The sequence below is a fragment of the Panthera tigris genome, chromosome C2 (assembly GCF_018350195.1).
Source record: "Panthera tigris isolate Pti1 chromosome C2, P.tigris_Pti1_mat1.1, whole genome shotgun sequence".
In the NCBI taxonomy this organism is placed as follows: domain Eukaryota; kingdom Metazoa; phylum Chordata; class Mammalia; order Carnivora; family Felidae; genus Panthera; species Panthera tigris.
In genome coordinates this window covers 1,453,279-1,465,991 of record NC_056668.1, presented here as the reverse complement: position 1 = coordinate 1,465,991, position 12,713 = coordinate 1,453,279, and the positions used below count along the sequence as shown (strand labels likewise).

At 56.9% G+C, this 12,713-nt stretch overlaps 1 protein-coding gene across 5 annotated transcripts in view; it reads left to right on the top strand.

The window, feature by feature from the left end:
• The window catches only part of ADARB1 (adenosine deaminase RNA specific B1), an 86,399-nt gene that overhangs the window by 55,487 nt on the left and 18,199 nt on the right, over positions 1-12,713 (top strand). For all 5 annotated transcript variants that reach the window (XM_042998682.1, XM_042998680.1, XM_042998681.1 and 2 more), the window contains exon 8: positions 6,625-6,806. In XM_042998682.1, coding sequence (XP_042854616.1) covers positions 6,625-6,806 — 182 coding nt within the window. The remainder of the gene's footprint in view (positions 1-6,624; positions 6,807-12,713) is intronic.

Below are 12,713 nucleotides of genomic sequence, written 5' to 3'. Positions count from 1 at the left end.
GCTTAGGTCATGATCCCAGGGTCATGGGATCGAGCCCTGCATCGGGCTCCATGATAAGTGTGGAGCCTGCTTAAGAGTCACTCTCCCTCTGTCCCTCTGCCCTGCTCGTGTGCTCTCTCTAAATTAAGATAAAAATTTTTTAAAAAGGATCATAGATAGTAATGTGTAAAAGTTGTAGAAGAAAACGGGAAAATCTTGGCAGTTGTGGTAGATGTTTTCTTAGATATAACACTAAAAGCACTCTCCATAAAAGGAAAAACTGATAAATTGGACTTCATCAAATTAAAATTGCTTCTCTTTAAAGACACCATTAGAGAATGAGAAATAAAATCACCGACTGGGAGGAAATATTCGCAAATCGTGTATCTGATAAAGGGCCTGTATACAGTATATAAGTTTAGACCCTCAAAACTCAACCGGGAGAAAAGCAGTTTTTAAAAGGGGCAAAATAATCTGAATGGACACTTTACCAAAAAAGATGTCAGATCCGCACACGATAGAATGCTCGGCACCGTTCACCATCACTAGAAAATGCAAGCGAGGTGAAAGTCACACTGTGAGCTGAGATTAAAACAACCGGCCACGTAAAGGGTTGACAGGGATACAGGGAGACTGGTGCCCTTGTCTTCTGTGGGCGGCATGTTCTTTTGAAGACGGGTTGGCGATTTCTTAAAAGACTAAGGATGTGCCCGTCGCACGCCCCAGCCATCGTGCTCCTGGGTGCGAGGTGGGAGTGGAAGTGCACGTCCGCAGAGTCACACGTGAGTGCTCAGAGCTCCTTTGTGGTAGTCAGCAAGCAGAGGCAGGCCAGCCGCCACCTGTACGTAAGTGGATAGACACACGGTGGGTGTCCATGCGGCGGGTACTTGGGGGGGGGGGATGAACAATGCCACCCGGTGCACTGCGGGTAAACCTCAAAATAACCGTGCAGAGGAAGAGAAACCGGACAAACAGGAGTGCTTGGCGGGTGGTTCCATGAATTTAAATCCTAGAGAATGCAAGCTAACCTCCAGTGGCAGAAAGCAGGTCAGTGGCCGCCCAGGGAGGGGCAGCAGGGGGCACATAGGACAAGGAGGACTCCGGGGATGATGGGTCTCGAGGGCACAGGCAGAAGTCGCCTCTCACTACCGTGCGGGCCTCAATATGTGCCCTGTAGTGAGTGTCAGCTGTACCTCAGTAATACCCAGAAGAGGGAATCACAGTGGAGATTAGAAAATGATCGGAAGTCACAGAGTCGCACAGCTAATCAGTCACAAAGAACAAGCCGTAGGTGGTTACGTGCAGGGTTGTAGGTGACTTCAACAGCAATGGGTGTTGACAGTGAAAGGAAATGAAAGCAGCCTTCCAGAAAAATGTGCATTCCTGAAACTGACTCAGGCATAAGTGGAGAGGGGAATACGTAACCATTCAAAATACACACGTCACACCCCATCCCAGGAAGGAAACAAACTGAAGAAAACCAAAGAGAGGAGAGGGCTGTAGAGAAGGCAGACCCGCTCGCCTGGACGGCTTTGGCGTGAACTCCCTACGTTCCTGCAGAGCTGAGGATCCCTATTTGAGGTCCTCTTTTCTAGAGATTAGAAGACGAGGGAAGGATCCCCAGCTCACTTTTTGGGATTATTATCACCCCTGTTACCACGGCAGTAAGGACGGTAAAGGAGAAAGTGGCAAGCCATCCTCAGTCATACAAACCCGCCCACCCACACCAGGGCCAACAGTTCGTCAATAGTTGGATCAACTAGTGAAGTTTCTACAACTTCAATGCAATTTTAATCAAATGCCCTAATTTTTTCCCAGCCCTCGGGAATCTGATCCCAGCACTCAAATGGAAACGCAGCAGTGTGAGACTGGTAACGACTGGTGGCAGCTTTGCCCGCATTTGAGGGGACACGTAAACCAGATGGAAGTTTATTTCTGTCTCACAGAAAGTCAGGTCCAGAAGTAGGTGGGTCGTCCGGGTTCCGTCTTCCTGCTGCATCCAGGACACCTCTTCTGTCCTCGGGGCGCCACAGCGCCCCCTCCCCCTCCCCTCCCAAATCCTCCGGCGCCTGGTCCGACGGCAGGGAGGAGGGGCGGCCCGGCCGCCACAGGCACAGTCACGTGGCAGCTGTGTCCCATCACCTGGAACCCGGCCCAGACGCGTGCAGGCAGCCGGGGACAGCGGGCTCGCACGTCGCCCCCCGAGCCGGGATGGATGGCGGCTGTGCTGCTTAGAGGGGGAGGGAACGGGACCGCAGGTGCAGGCGCTGCTGCGTGTGGGATCCGCGGTCGGCAAACAGTCCCAGAGCGTGTTTATGCTCCGAGAAAAGCAGGCCCCTTCACACGGCACACAGAAGCACGTTCCAGGCAAATTACGGAGCTGAACGCGAAGAGTGGGTCCTGGCAATCCTTGTGGCTTCCACTTAAGCAGATTTCTCAATCAAGGCGCAGAAAGCCCAAATTAGAAAGAAAAACATGAATAAATTTGACTAACTTGGAAATTTAAAACTTATTTACCAAAACCCCTTTAGATACAGTGAAGAGAAAAGCCACACACTGGGGAAAGAGACTCTGACTTCTATAACCAGCAAGAGGTGAGAACCCAGCCGATAAAGCCAATTCCTGCAGCTCGGTAATTCAGAGGCGCTGCCTGAAGAAGGGTCCCTGCAGGCGAGAAGGAAACACGTTCCAGGTCTTGTTGAGATGGGGTGACACTCGTGAGCATAAAAGTCAAAACTCACGGACGGGAACCCTCACGACCTGTGCCTGTAAACTGGTTATGCGTCATCCGTGCAAACAGCAGACAAGGCAGACACACAGGCCTGGAGGAAAGGGGGCAGGATGCTTCTAGAAGGGACAACACGGAGACAGCTACCACCCCCGCGGCCTCTCTCGCCTCCCACGGGTGTGGTGTGTGGGCGCCCACACGCACGGTTCTCCGGGTCCCTGGGATGCCTCCTGGAGCTCATGCAGACCCCGCAGATTAAGGGCTGGGCCTCACGGGACTGCCCCCCCTGCAGATGACAGTCGCGTCTGCTAGAACAGGGCACTGGGGCCCCCGCGCCCTGTCTCACTCGGCTATTGGACTCAGTCCTCGGCTTGAACAATTTGCTAATATAGCTCACGGAAGTCGGAGAAAACAGTTTACTTAACACCTACCGGTTGGTTACGAAGAATACAACTCGGGAACAGCCAGGTGGAAGAGGAGAAGGTTCGGGGGTGCATGGAGCATCCGCGTCTCCGGGCACATGGCACCTCCCTTCCAGCTCCTTGCTTGTTCGCCTCCCCGCCCCCCACTGCCATAGCTCCCTGCGCCCTCCGCCCTCCGGGTGGAGCATTTCCAGCCCACTTGTCCCTATGTCCCTATGGACCCGCCCCCACCCTCCCGGGTCACCTCATTAGCATAAGCTCCAGAGTGCTTGAAAGGGGCTTGAAAGGGGATCGCTATTCCGCATGGCTCGAACACCTGGCCAGGGGGCTGGAGGGTTAGAAAAGTCCCCGGAAATGCTCTGGTGGCCTGCAGGCTACCAGCTGGCTGCAGTCTCCGCCCCAAGGGAACGAGAGCATCTCGGGAGTCCCTTCTGGAAGGCAGGGCTGACCTGTGTCCCTCCCAGAGAGGCAGGGTCACTCCGTCGGAAGAGCGCGGGACAGGGGCAGGGGGCAGGCTTAGGGGCGAGGCCACCGTGGGCTGGGGGCGGGGAGGGAGGCACGGCACTGACGCCAAGGGTCACCAGGTACCGTGCGTCCGTCTGGTGGGCGGTTTGGCCGAGAAGGCTGCGTGGGGGCAGTCTCGCGGCGAGTCCCGTGGAGAAGCAGGTGGGGTGACCTTGGTTCTGATGACCACAGCCTCTGTGCGCCCGGCTGCGTGGAGCTGAGGGAGGAAGCCGGGGCTTCCTGTGTGGGCACACTCCGAGACAGCCCAGTGGGGAGACCGTGCGGTGGGGAGAAGGGCCCCCGCGCTCCCGTGGAGGCCGTGGGCGGCTGTGGAGAAGCTTCATCAGGGACCTGGCCGGGCGACAGTGCTCTGAGCCCTGGCCTCCAAGAAATCACGGGGGGAGGAGAGCAAGAGAGGGCGGAGCGGGTGGGCACCTGCCTGGTTCTTTCTAGCATCGCCCGGCACAACGCCGTGGACCCGTGGACCCCTGCACCCTCACGCGGGGCTGAGCCAGTTTGCAGTCTTTGCAGAGGGCGGCTGGGGGGCGTTGTTTGCCTGGAGCCCCGCGGCGTCTGCTCTCCTCGCCCTCCCAGGGCTCTGTAAGGTGCATCGGCAGGAGCCCATCTGCCAAAGCGGGGGGCACGCCCCGCGTTCCCGCCAGGGCCTCCACGGGGCCGTCACGGCTCCTAGAGTCCTGCTGCGAAGCACGTGCTCAGAATTAATGACTCGTTGCCAAGTACAGGGTTCTGCAAAATCACTGTTTTAAAGGTTGTCCTGGGAGGCCGAGTTCCCCCTAAAATGGTCTAAACCCCTAGGCAGGCTTGAATGTACATAAGGAGGGCTGCCCTGAGATTTTTGTAAGCACTTCATGCTTTTTCTTGCAGGATAGGAAGACCTGCGTTTGACCTTCCTTTTTAGGGGGTGGGAGGCACACGCAGGGCTGGGGGCTCCCCCTTCAGCGTGCATTATTGATCTGTACGTGGCAGGTGTGTAGTTTGAGCGCCGGGAGAGCTCAGCGAATACAGCCGAAGCCTCTCCTCCGTGGAGCTTGCACGCTGGTTGGGGGTGGGGGGCGGGGACAGCTATGACCGGTAGACCGTGGATTATGTAGGTAGCCCAGGAGGGCACACGGGAGGGCCCCCTGAGAGGAACTTGCTGCAGAGACTAACAGGCGGGGGCCCCGTACCCAGGAGGCTGGAGGACCTGGGAGGAGTGGCCGGGAGCCCCCTCGCCCCTGGTGGCCCGAGCATGGGAGGGGGGTGGGGGGGCAACAACTGGTTGCACAGACCTTTGGAACGATGGTGTTTTCTAGGGAGAAGATAGGCGCCTTGGAGGGTTTTGTGCACGGGAGTGACCAGGCCCGGCCTGTTGTCACAGGGTCACATGGCCGCTCTCCAGGGATGGGCCACGCGGGGAGGGGGGGGGGTAGGCGACAGCAATGCAGCAGGTGGGGACCTGTGACTTGACCTGCAGGAGCAACGCAACGAGTCGGCTCCGGGGTCTGTTCTGAAAGGAGGTCCCCAGCACTGCTGGCTGCCAGCCGGTGACAGGAGCCAGCAGGAGAGCCCGAAAACAGAGTGTGGAGCTGGGTGGGTCAGGAGTTCGGGCAGAGAACCCTGTGCCACCACTGGATGCCAGCATTGACCCACTGGGCACTGCCCTCTGTCCCCTTCCATGAGGGCGGGGGTGGGGGGCCACTGGACTTCGGCCTGAAGTCCAGTGGCCGTGAGGTGAGAGCAGTGTGAGCGGGGGAGGGAGGGCTCTAGACGGAGTGGCCTGGGCCTCACTGCACGACACCCCAGCCCCGCCCCCACATCCTGTCCAGACCCTGCAGCCTCCCAGACCCAAGCCCAGGATGTTTCTAAGACGGGCCTCACTTCCCTGTCCTCACCCCCTTGTGACCTGCAGACGGCCTTCCCACGGCCTCTGCCTGGGGCTCCTTCCTGACACACAGAGGAACGTGGAGGTGAGTCGTCTCCTAAAAACACTTCCACTAAGTTAGATGGAGTGGCTGCCTTGTGCCGTCCTTCAGTGGCTCCCCACCGGCCTCAGGCTGCCCGGGTAGCTTCTGGCCCTGCCTTCCCCCGACCTTCCCAGGGCAGCCACTGCACCCCCTCCCAGGTCTGGCTGGGCCCCCAGAACCCAGGTTGCAACCCAAGGTTGCCCTCAGGACCTTCCCCGAAGTTTTCCTTTTCTGGGGACCTTGCCTTCCCTTGGATTGATTTCCCTCCACTTATGTTCTTGATCGTGTGTTTGCCTTGACTCCACTCGCTCCCAGTCCAGACGGCCCCCTGGCCCCAGAACACGTGGGCCGCGCCTTCCCGGCCCCACGGACTTGGTGCCCAGCACCTGCTGCTGTCTGTAGGACGTGGGAAGGGGGCAGGGCCGTGCCGGTGCGAGGGCAGAGGCTCAAGCAGGAGCCTAGGTTGTCAGTGACGGGAACGCATCTTGACCAGCGTCAGCCGAGCACACGGTCGCCCATCCTGCGCCGTCCTGCTCGGGTCAGTCCCCGCTGCGGGCAGGGGAGGGCCGGCCGCCGCAGGGACCTCACCCCCCACCCCCGGCCGAGCCTCCCTGCGTGTGTCAGACCAGGCTCCGCCCGGGGTTGTTACCGAGGAACAGGCAACCGGTTTGATGTTTTCAACGTCTCCTTTGCAGTTACTTTTATTGGAAGTAATAACATAAAGATTTACTTTCTCTTTTGACTTTTCTCCCAAGAAACGTGGCTCACTGAACCTTCTTTTAGAACTGAGCCTCAGAGGGTGGTGTGTCACGGGAGGCACAAAGGCAAGGGATGTTTCCACAGCTCCGAATAATTGTTAAGTAGGATTTTCTCTACGTCAGTTAAAATTTTTAAGTGCTGTCTTCTCCTGTTTGTACACATCGAGGCACGTGAGTGCGACCAGGCAGCCGTGCGTGGCGCTGGCTCGCTGCGCGTGCGACACGGACCCCCCCTCTTGCACTCAAGCGTGTGTTCCCTCTGCCCCCAGGTGGAACGTGGTGGGCGTCCAGGGCTCACTGCTCAGCATCTTCGTGGAGCCGATTTACTTCTCGAGCATCATCCTGGGCAGCCTCTACCACGGGGACCACCTCTCCAGGGCCATGTACCAGCGGATCGCAAACATAGAAGACCTGCCCCCGCTGTACGCCCTCAACAAGCCTCTGCTCAGCGGCAAGTACCTCTCCAGCGGGGTCGTTTCCTTGTTCAGATAACCGCGTCTCGCCAGTGCGGATGCCGTGGGGACGCTGCTCCGGCCGTCAGAAAGGCCGGGCCGCTCTGTGAGGGTGGAAGGCGGTGTGTCGGGGCCTCTGGGCCATCGTAAGCGGGGCCTCGTACGCTTCATCTTCTCGTCGATTGGAAGCCTTGGCGTTTTGCAGAGCCCACACGTGGCGCCTGCGTGTTTTTCTGTGTCGCGGGAGAGGCTCGCAGAAGCCACGGAAATGACGCAGGCGTCAGCGTCCGAGACGAAGCTGGGCTGGGCCTCCCGGGATCGGTCGTCTCCGTGACGAGCCCGGCTCGCGCTCGGGAGGCTGGCGACGGAGCTGGGCGTACCCGGGACGGGTCCGGGATGTGTCAGTGATGACATGCCCGAGTGCCCTTTGTCACCGGTTTGTCTGCTGTGTCCCCTGTAGCATCTCAGTGGTGACCGGTGAGGGAACAGCAGCTCTTGAATGCAAGGGTCCTAATCTCTCAGTTCAGCCCGTTTAAAGGATGCAGTTAAGGTATTTTTTTCCTTTTGAAAATATCGTTTCGCTTACTTTTTTAAAGCTCTGAACTAAAACCATAACCCCAAACTAAAACGTGTTTCTCCCGGTGTGTGCGCGTGTGCTGCCTTGTTTGTGGTGCTGGCCGCTAGCTCACCTTTCCCTGGGGAAAAGCGGTGTGGCATTTTGTTTGAAGGCACATCTCTTAGAGCGTGTGAATTATGCACAATGGAGGAAACCGGTGGTTGTGTCTGATCAAATTCTGCAGCCTCCCTGACTTTAAGCACGACCTTTAAAGACAAAATACTGACTCTGCTAACGCTTGGTGGGAAATTGCAGCCGTGGCGTCCACGTGCACAGAGCGTCTGCTGGGACACAGGAGGTGAGCGTGAGTATTTCCTTGTGGGTCAGCACACGGGTTCCCGGACTCGGGAGACTGCTCTCCCCGTGTAGCCTCCGTGGTCTGTAAGTTCAGCGGTCACCTGACCTCTGGATTCACGGACACTGACCACACTGGGAGACGCGTGGCACAGAGTTGTCGCTCAGCGGTAGTTGGGAACCTGCGCCCTGTTGACTGAAACTGAGTCACGTGTGTATGAAGTATGTACGTACCTGTGATAAGATATGAAAATCGTGTTTGCAAGATAGAGACCCTGAGGTCGTCCTGTGTGTATTTGCGACGAAGACGGACCTGCTCTCCTTTCTCCCCTCCCCCGCATCCCCTCCACTCCCAGACCCTAAAGCACGCAGCCGCCAGGTTGTGGCAGAGCGCCTGCGGGCACAGAGGGCCTCCCGCGGAGCCGGGCCACCTTGCTGTCGCTCTGTCACACTGGCAGCTTGCATGGCCCGGTTTCCTGGTCTTCCCTCCCCAGGACGGGGATGGGCTGGGGCCCTGCGTGATCCTTCTGGACAAGCATGTGGGAGTTCTGAGAAATCCAGGGGCAGCGCTGAGGTCTCAGGAAGCAGAATATTTCTCAAATGCTGGGCCACTGGACAGCATCACTTTGGCATCGAAGTCTGCTTCAAAATGCAAACTATTTGATAGTTTCAAACAGAGAGGGAGGCAAACCATAAGAGACTCTTAAATACAGAGAACAAGCTGAGCGTTGATAGGGGGGCTGGGGGAGGGGAACGGGTGACGGGCACCGAGGAGGCCACTTGTTGGGATGAGCACTGGGTGTCGTATGTAAGCGATGAATCATGGGAATCCACCCCCAAAACCAAGAGCACCCTGTATGCGCCGTATTTAACTAACTTGACAATAAATTATATTTTTTAAAAAATGCAAACTATTTGAGATATTTTACTTTGGATAAATGCTTTATTTTAGAAACAGTGATGTTTGGTTGGTTTTCCTTGAATAGAGTTGAAGTCTGTGCAGTGAGTAGCTTTGGGGAAGATGCTTTCAGTCTGTGGCACTCCCGTGAGCTCTGCAGGGGGGAAGCCAGAGGGGCGAGCAGGGAGGAGGTGCAGACGCCACTCCCGTCAGCGGACCAGCGCACATCGGCCTCCTGGGTGGAAATCTGAGCAGACGATATTGTCACGACGCAAGGACTCAGGCAGGGGGGTCTCGGGCAGTGAGCACTGAGGTCTGAGGTGGGGTAGGGCCGCACTCCTTTAAAATGGGCCCCACAGCAAAGCCCTTCTAGGAAAGTCCTACATTTAACGAGTGGCCTGGACAGTGGAACAGCCAGGACACTGTGGGTTTCCTTCCGGCCCTGTGCGTACGTGTGTGCGTGTGCGCGCGTGTGCGTGTATTTATTACAGTTCACGGACGTCTGTCCTGCCCTTTTCACCTCACGTTGTATCACACGTCGTCCCGTGTTGAAGGAGAATGACGGTGTAGCAGGACCTAGGCCGCGGTGTCCTCGGAGAGGAACAAGGACGGCCATCGGCGCGGCGCGGGGAGCGGCCCATTAAACGAGACTGTTGCCGGCAACCACAGCGGATCCAGGGGCTCTTCCACCGATGTGGTGGTGGGCCGATTTCCTTAATGCCACCAAGGACAGACGGGAAGAATGTCATTTCTTCGTCAGCGTAGAACTTCTCGGTGGCGAGCTGTGACCGCGGGGCCGCGAGCACTCACGTGATTCCCTTCCCTGGCGTTTTGGACGCGGGAGCCTCTTGAACTCTCGTATCTTCTTTCCAGATCAGTTGCACATCCGGCACCTGCAAGCTTCTGATTCGCATCTGTCGGCCCCTGAGGGAGCCGCCCGGCCCGTCTGGGGCTGCTGTCCAGGTGCCTGGAGAACTGGGGAAGAAAGGCCAGCGGTCTGGACGGCCCCAAGGCCCTGGGGTCACTCATGGCCGGCCGTGTCACCAGCGTTGACACAGAACATGACGACAGCCAGGGCCAGGGTGGTGCTGAGAGAACAAGTGCATTCTTGTGGGTCCAGCCTGCGTGGGGACCTCTGGAAAGGCAGGAGGAAGTCAGGGGCTGAGCACGTGGCAGAGAGAAAGCAGGGGTGCCGTTGGCGTGCCCGACGGAAAGCCACATACACGCTTACCGTGGGCAGAGGGGCTCACGTCCACGTCTCGCCCTAAGCGCAGGAGAGAGAGCAAGTGTGAGGGACAGCAGGGGAGGCTGTGTTTTCCAGGCAAGAGCCGGCACCAGGGGCTGGAAAGGCCTAGAAAAGAGTTTCCTGGTGGGAGCTCCGTGCCCCTGATGTCAGGAAGCGCTCGCGTGGGAGTGCCGGCCAGTGACGGCTGTGGACACAGTGACGGTGATGGCAGGTTCCGCTGGGAGGCCACCCAGGCGACCCAAAAGCGTCCTCTAAACTCATAAGTTCCCATGGATGTGGTTTGCTTGTTTTTTAAAAATTCTCTCTGTGGGTGTCTTTAACGGTAAAGCAGTTACTTATTTAATTGACATATTGGAAGATTTTTCAAAAGCAACAGTTGTTATACTTGATCTGGTGGTGTTTTCGAACCCTGTCCTGCATGTGTCCGTACTTCCCGTCACCCCTCACGGGTGGAACGGGCTGCGGTCCCTGCAGGGCTCCAGAAGATCACCGCCCTGCTCCCAGCCCACGCAGAACAGAGACACAGGGCTGCGCACCCTCCTGGGACTGCTGGCCTGGGCTTGGTCCCCACCCCACCCGGCCTCTTCCCTCCTCCATCCAACTCAGGGGCCCTTCTCCTGTCGCCCTTGGCCCGTTGGCGGGGTGGGAACGTTAGGACTCTGTGCGCTCGGCCCGTGCTGCCTCAGGAACGCGGAGTCTGGGCGAGGATCCCACCTGTAGCCCTGCGCCCGGGTGACAGGCGTGCCTCGGGGCCAGGCCACTGCCAGCACGCACGTCCCTGTCCGGACCGGAGCACTCAGGCCCTTCCCCAGAGTCGGTGTCACGAAACCCCAAGGTCGGGTTCCAAGAAGGAAGTCTTGTTTGGCCAGAGGCCCTGGGTGAGGCGGCCCATCAGGGATTAGTGACCAGGCCGGGAGGAGCCCGAGCCGCCCTGATGGCTTCATTCGCTTCCCTTTTAGCTCAGGAGGCGTCTTCACTGAAGACCAGGACCAAAGTCTCAAGGGCGCTCTCTCTGCTCCTGGCTCTCTCGTTGTTGTTTGGCAAGTTGTTTCTCAGCTCTCTCGACCCCAGGGGTCTGCGGACAGAGAGGCTGAGGCCCGGGCGTCCTCACTGCGGGCGCCTACTCCTACCCAGGTCCCGGGCTGTTTGCAGAACAGAGGCCGCTTGCATCAAGGTTGTAAACTGCACACGTTTTCCTGGGCAGGTATCGAATGGCTAACAGTTTCCGTCATGGGAGCCCGTGGCGACCCTGGATACCTGTTATTAATCATTATGTACATAATTCGTTTTGGGGTACATGGTTGGCTCAGTGGGTTGAGCGTCCGACTCTTGATTTCGTTCGGATCACGGTCTCACGGTCATGGGATCGAGCCCCGCGTCAGGCTCCACGATAAGCCTGGAGCCTGCTTGGGATTTTGTCTCTCTCTCCCTCTGCCCCTCCCCTGCTGAATATCTCTCTCCGTCTCTCTCCTTCTCTCTCCCTCCCTCTCCCTCCCTCTCCCTCCCTCTCTCTCCCTCTCTCTCCCTTTCCCCCTCCCCCCTCCTCCTCCCTCCTCCCCCTCCCTCTCCCTTCCCCCCTCCCTTTCCCTCTCCCTCTCCCCCCCCCCCGCTCCCTCCCTCCCTCTCCCTCCATCTCCATCCCCCTCCTTCCCCCTCCCCCTCCCCTCCCTCCCTCCCTCTCTCTGTCCCCCTCAAATTAAAAATAGATAAACATTTATAGTTAATTTTTGATTACCCATTAATATGTGAGAAACCACAGAAAATACTTTTAAGAAGGAAGGAAGAAAAACCACCAGCACCAGCCAAGTGTCATAAGTTTTTTGCTTGTATCAGTTACTGGGCCAACCGAGTTTCTTTGCGTTTTTGCTCTAAAAGTTCTGATTCAGCACACTTAGTTTACGGCAGCTGAGGGACTCTCATTACCAGCCAACTGTGCCTGCTTTTACTGGTTTCTGCGCCGCGGCCTATGACTGACTCATTACCCTAGTTCTCACTTTGTAGCCCCAGAAAGATAAGCTCCCCATTGGCGTCCATCCCCAGGGTAGGGTTGGTCCCAGGGACTCCTAGACTTACTGCTTCTGTGACCATCTGGGGGCTTTCTGCCCCCAAAGAAGCATGCGGCTAGCACCAAAACTTGAGGCTATTTCTTTTTTACCTAATTTCCTCCATTCTTGCTAAAGATGGCACTTATTTGGCTTAAAATACAAAAACTGTTTGTACTTTAGGGTCTCATTTTCTCAGTTAACCAACCATTTCTAGTTTTAATGCAAAATGTTGTAATTGTAAGGTTTAAGTATCATTCAAAAGTAATCCTTTATTTTGACTATTGTAGGAAAGTGATCGAATTACAAAGGAAAATAACAGAAGCATTAGCCATTCATTCACGAAAGATTCAATTCCTTTATGGTCAGAGATTTCCCCACCAATTGATCCTAAACAGGTCCCCACCTCCACCACTTCCCCCCCAACCCAACCTCCACAAAACCCTCCCTCACCTGTCTACTTGGAACGCCATGGCCTTGAATGAGCTTGGCGACAGGTCCATGACTGAAGGAACCTGCATGCCAGACAGGTGGCAGAGACAGAACAGATGTGCTGGTAACACCACCAGAGACCCAAAGACCCTGATAAAAGTCCGGGCAGCAGAGAATCAGCAAGATGAGAAAATTGTGACATCAGAACTCTGTAACTCCTGATGGTACCTTGGTGTCCCATGGCCTTCAACATCTAGGGAGAGGCCAGCTGTTTCCTCTGTGGGAGTCTCCCCCGTGCGGCTACTCTATAAGTGGTTAGGGTCCTCTGGCCATCCCAACAGCCAAGCAAGGATGGGGCTGGACCTCTGGCCTCTTGGT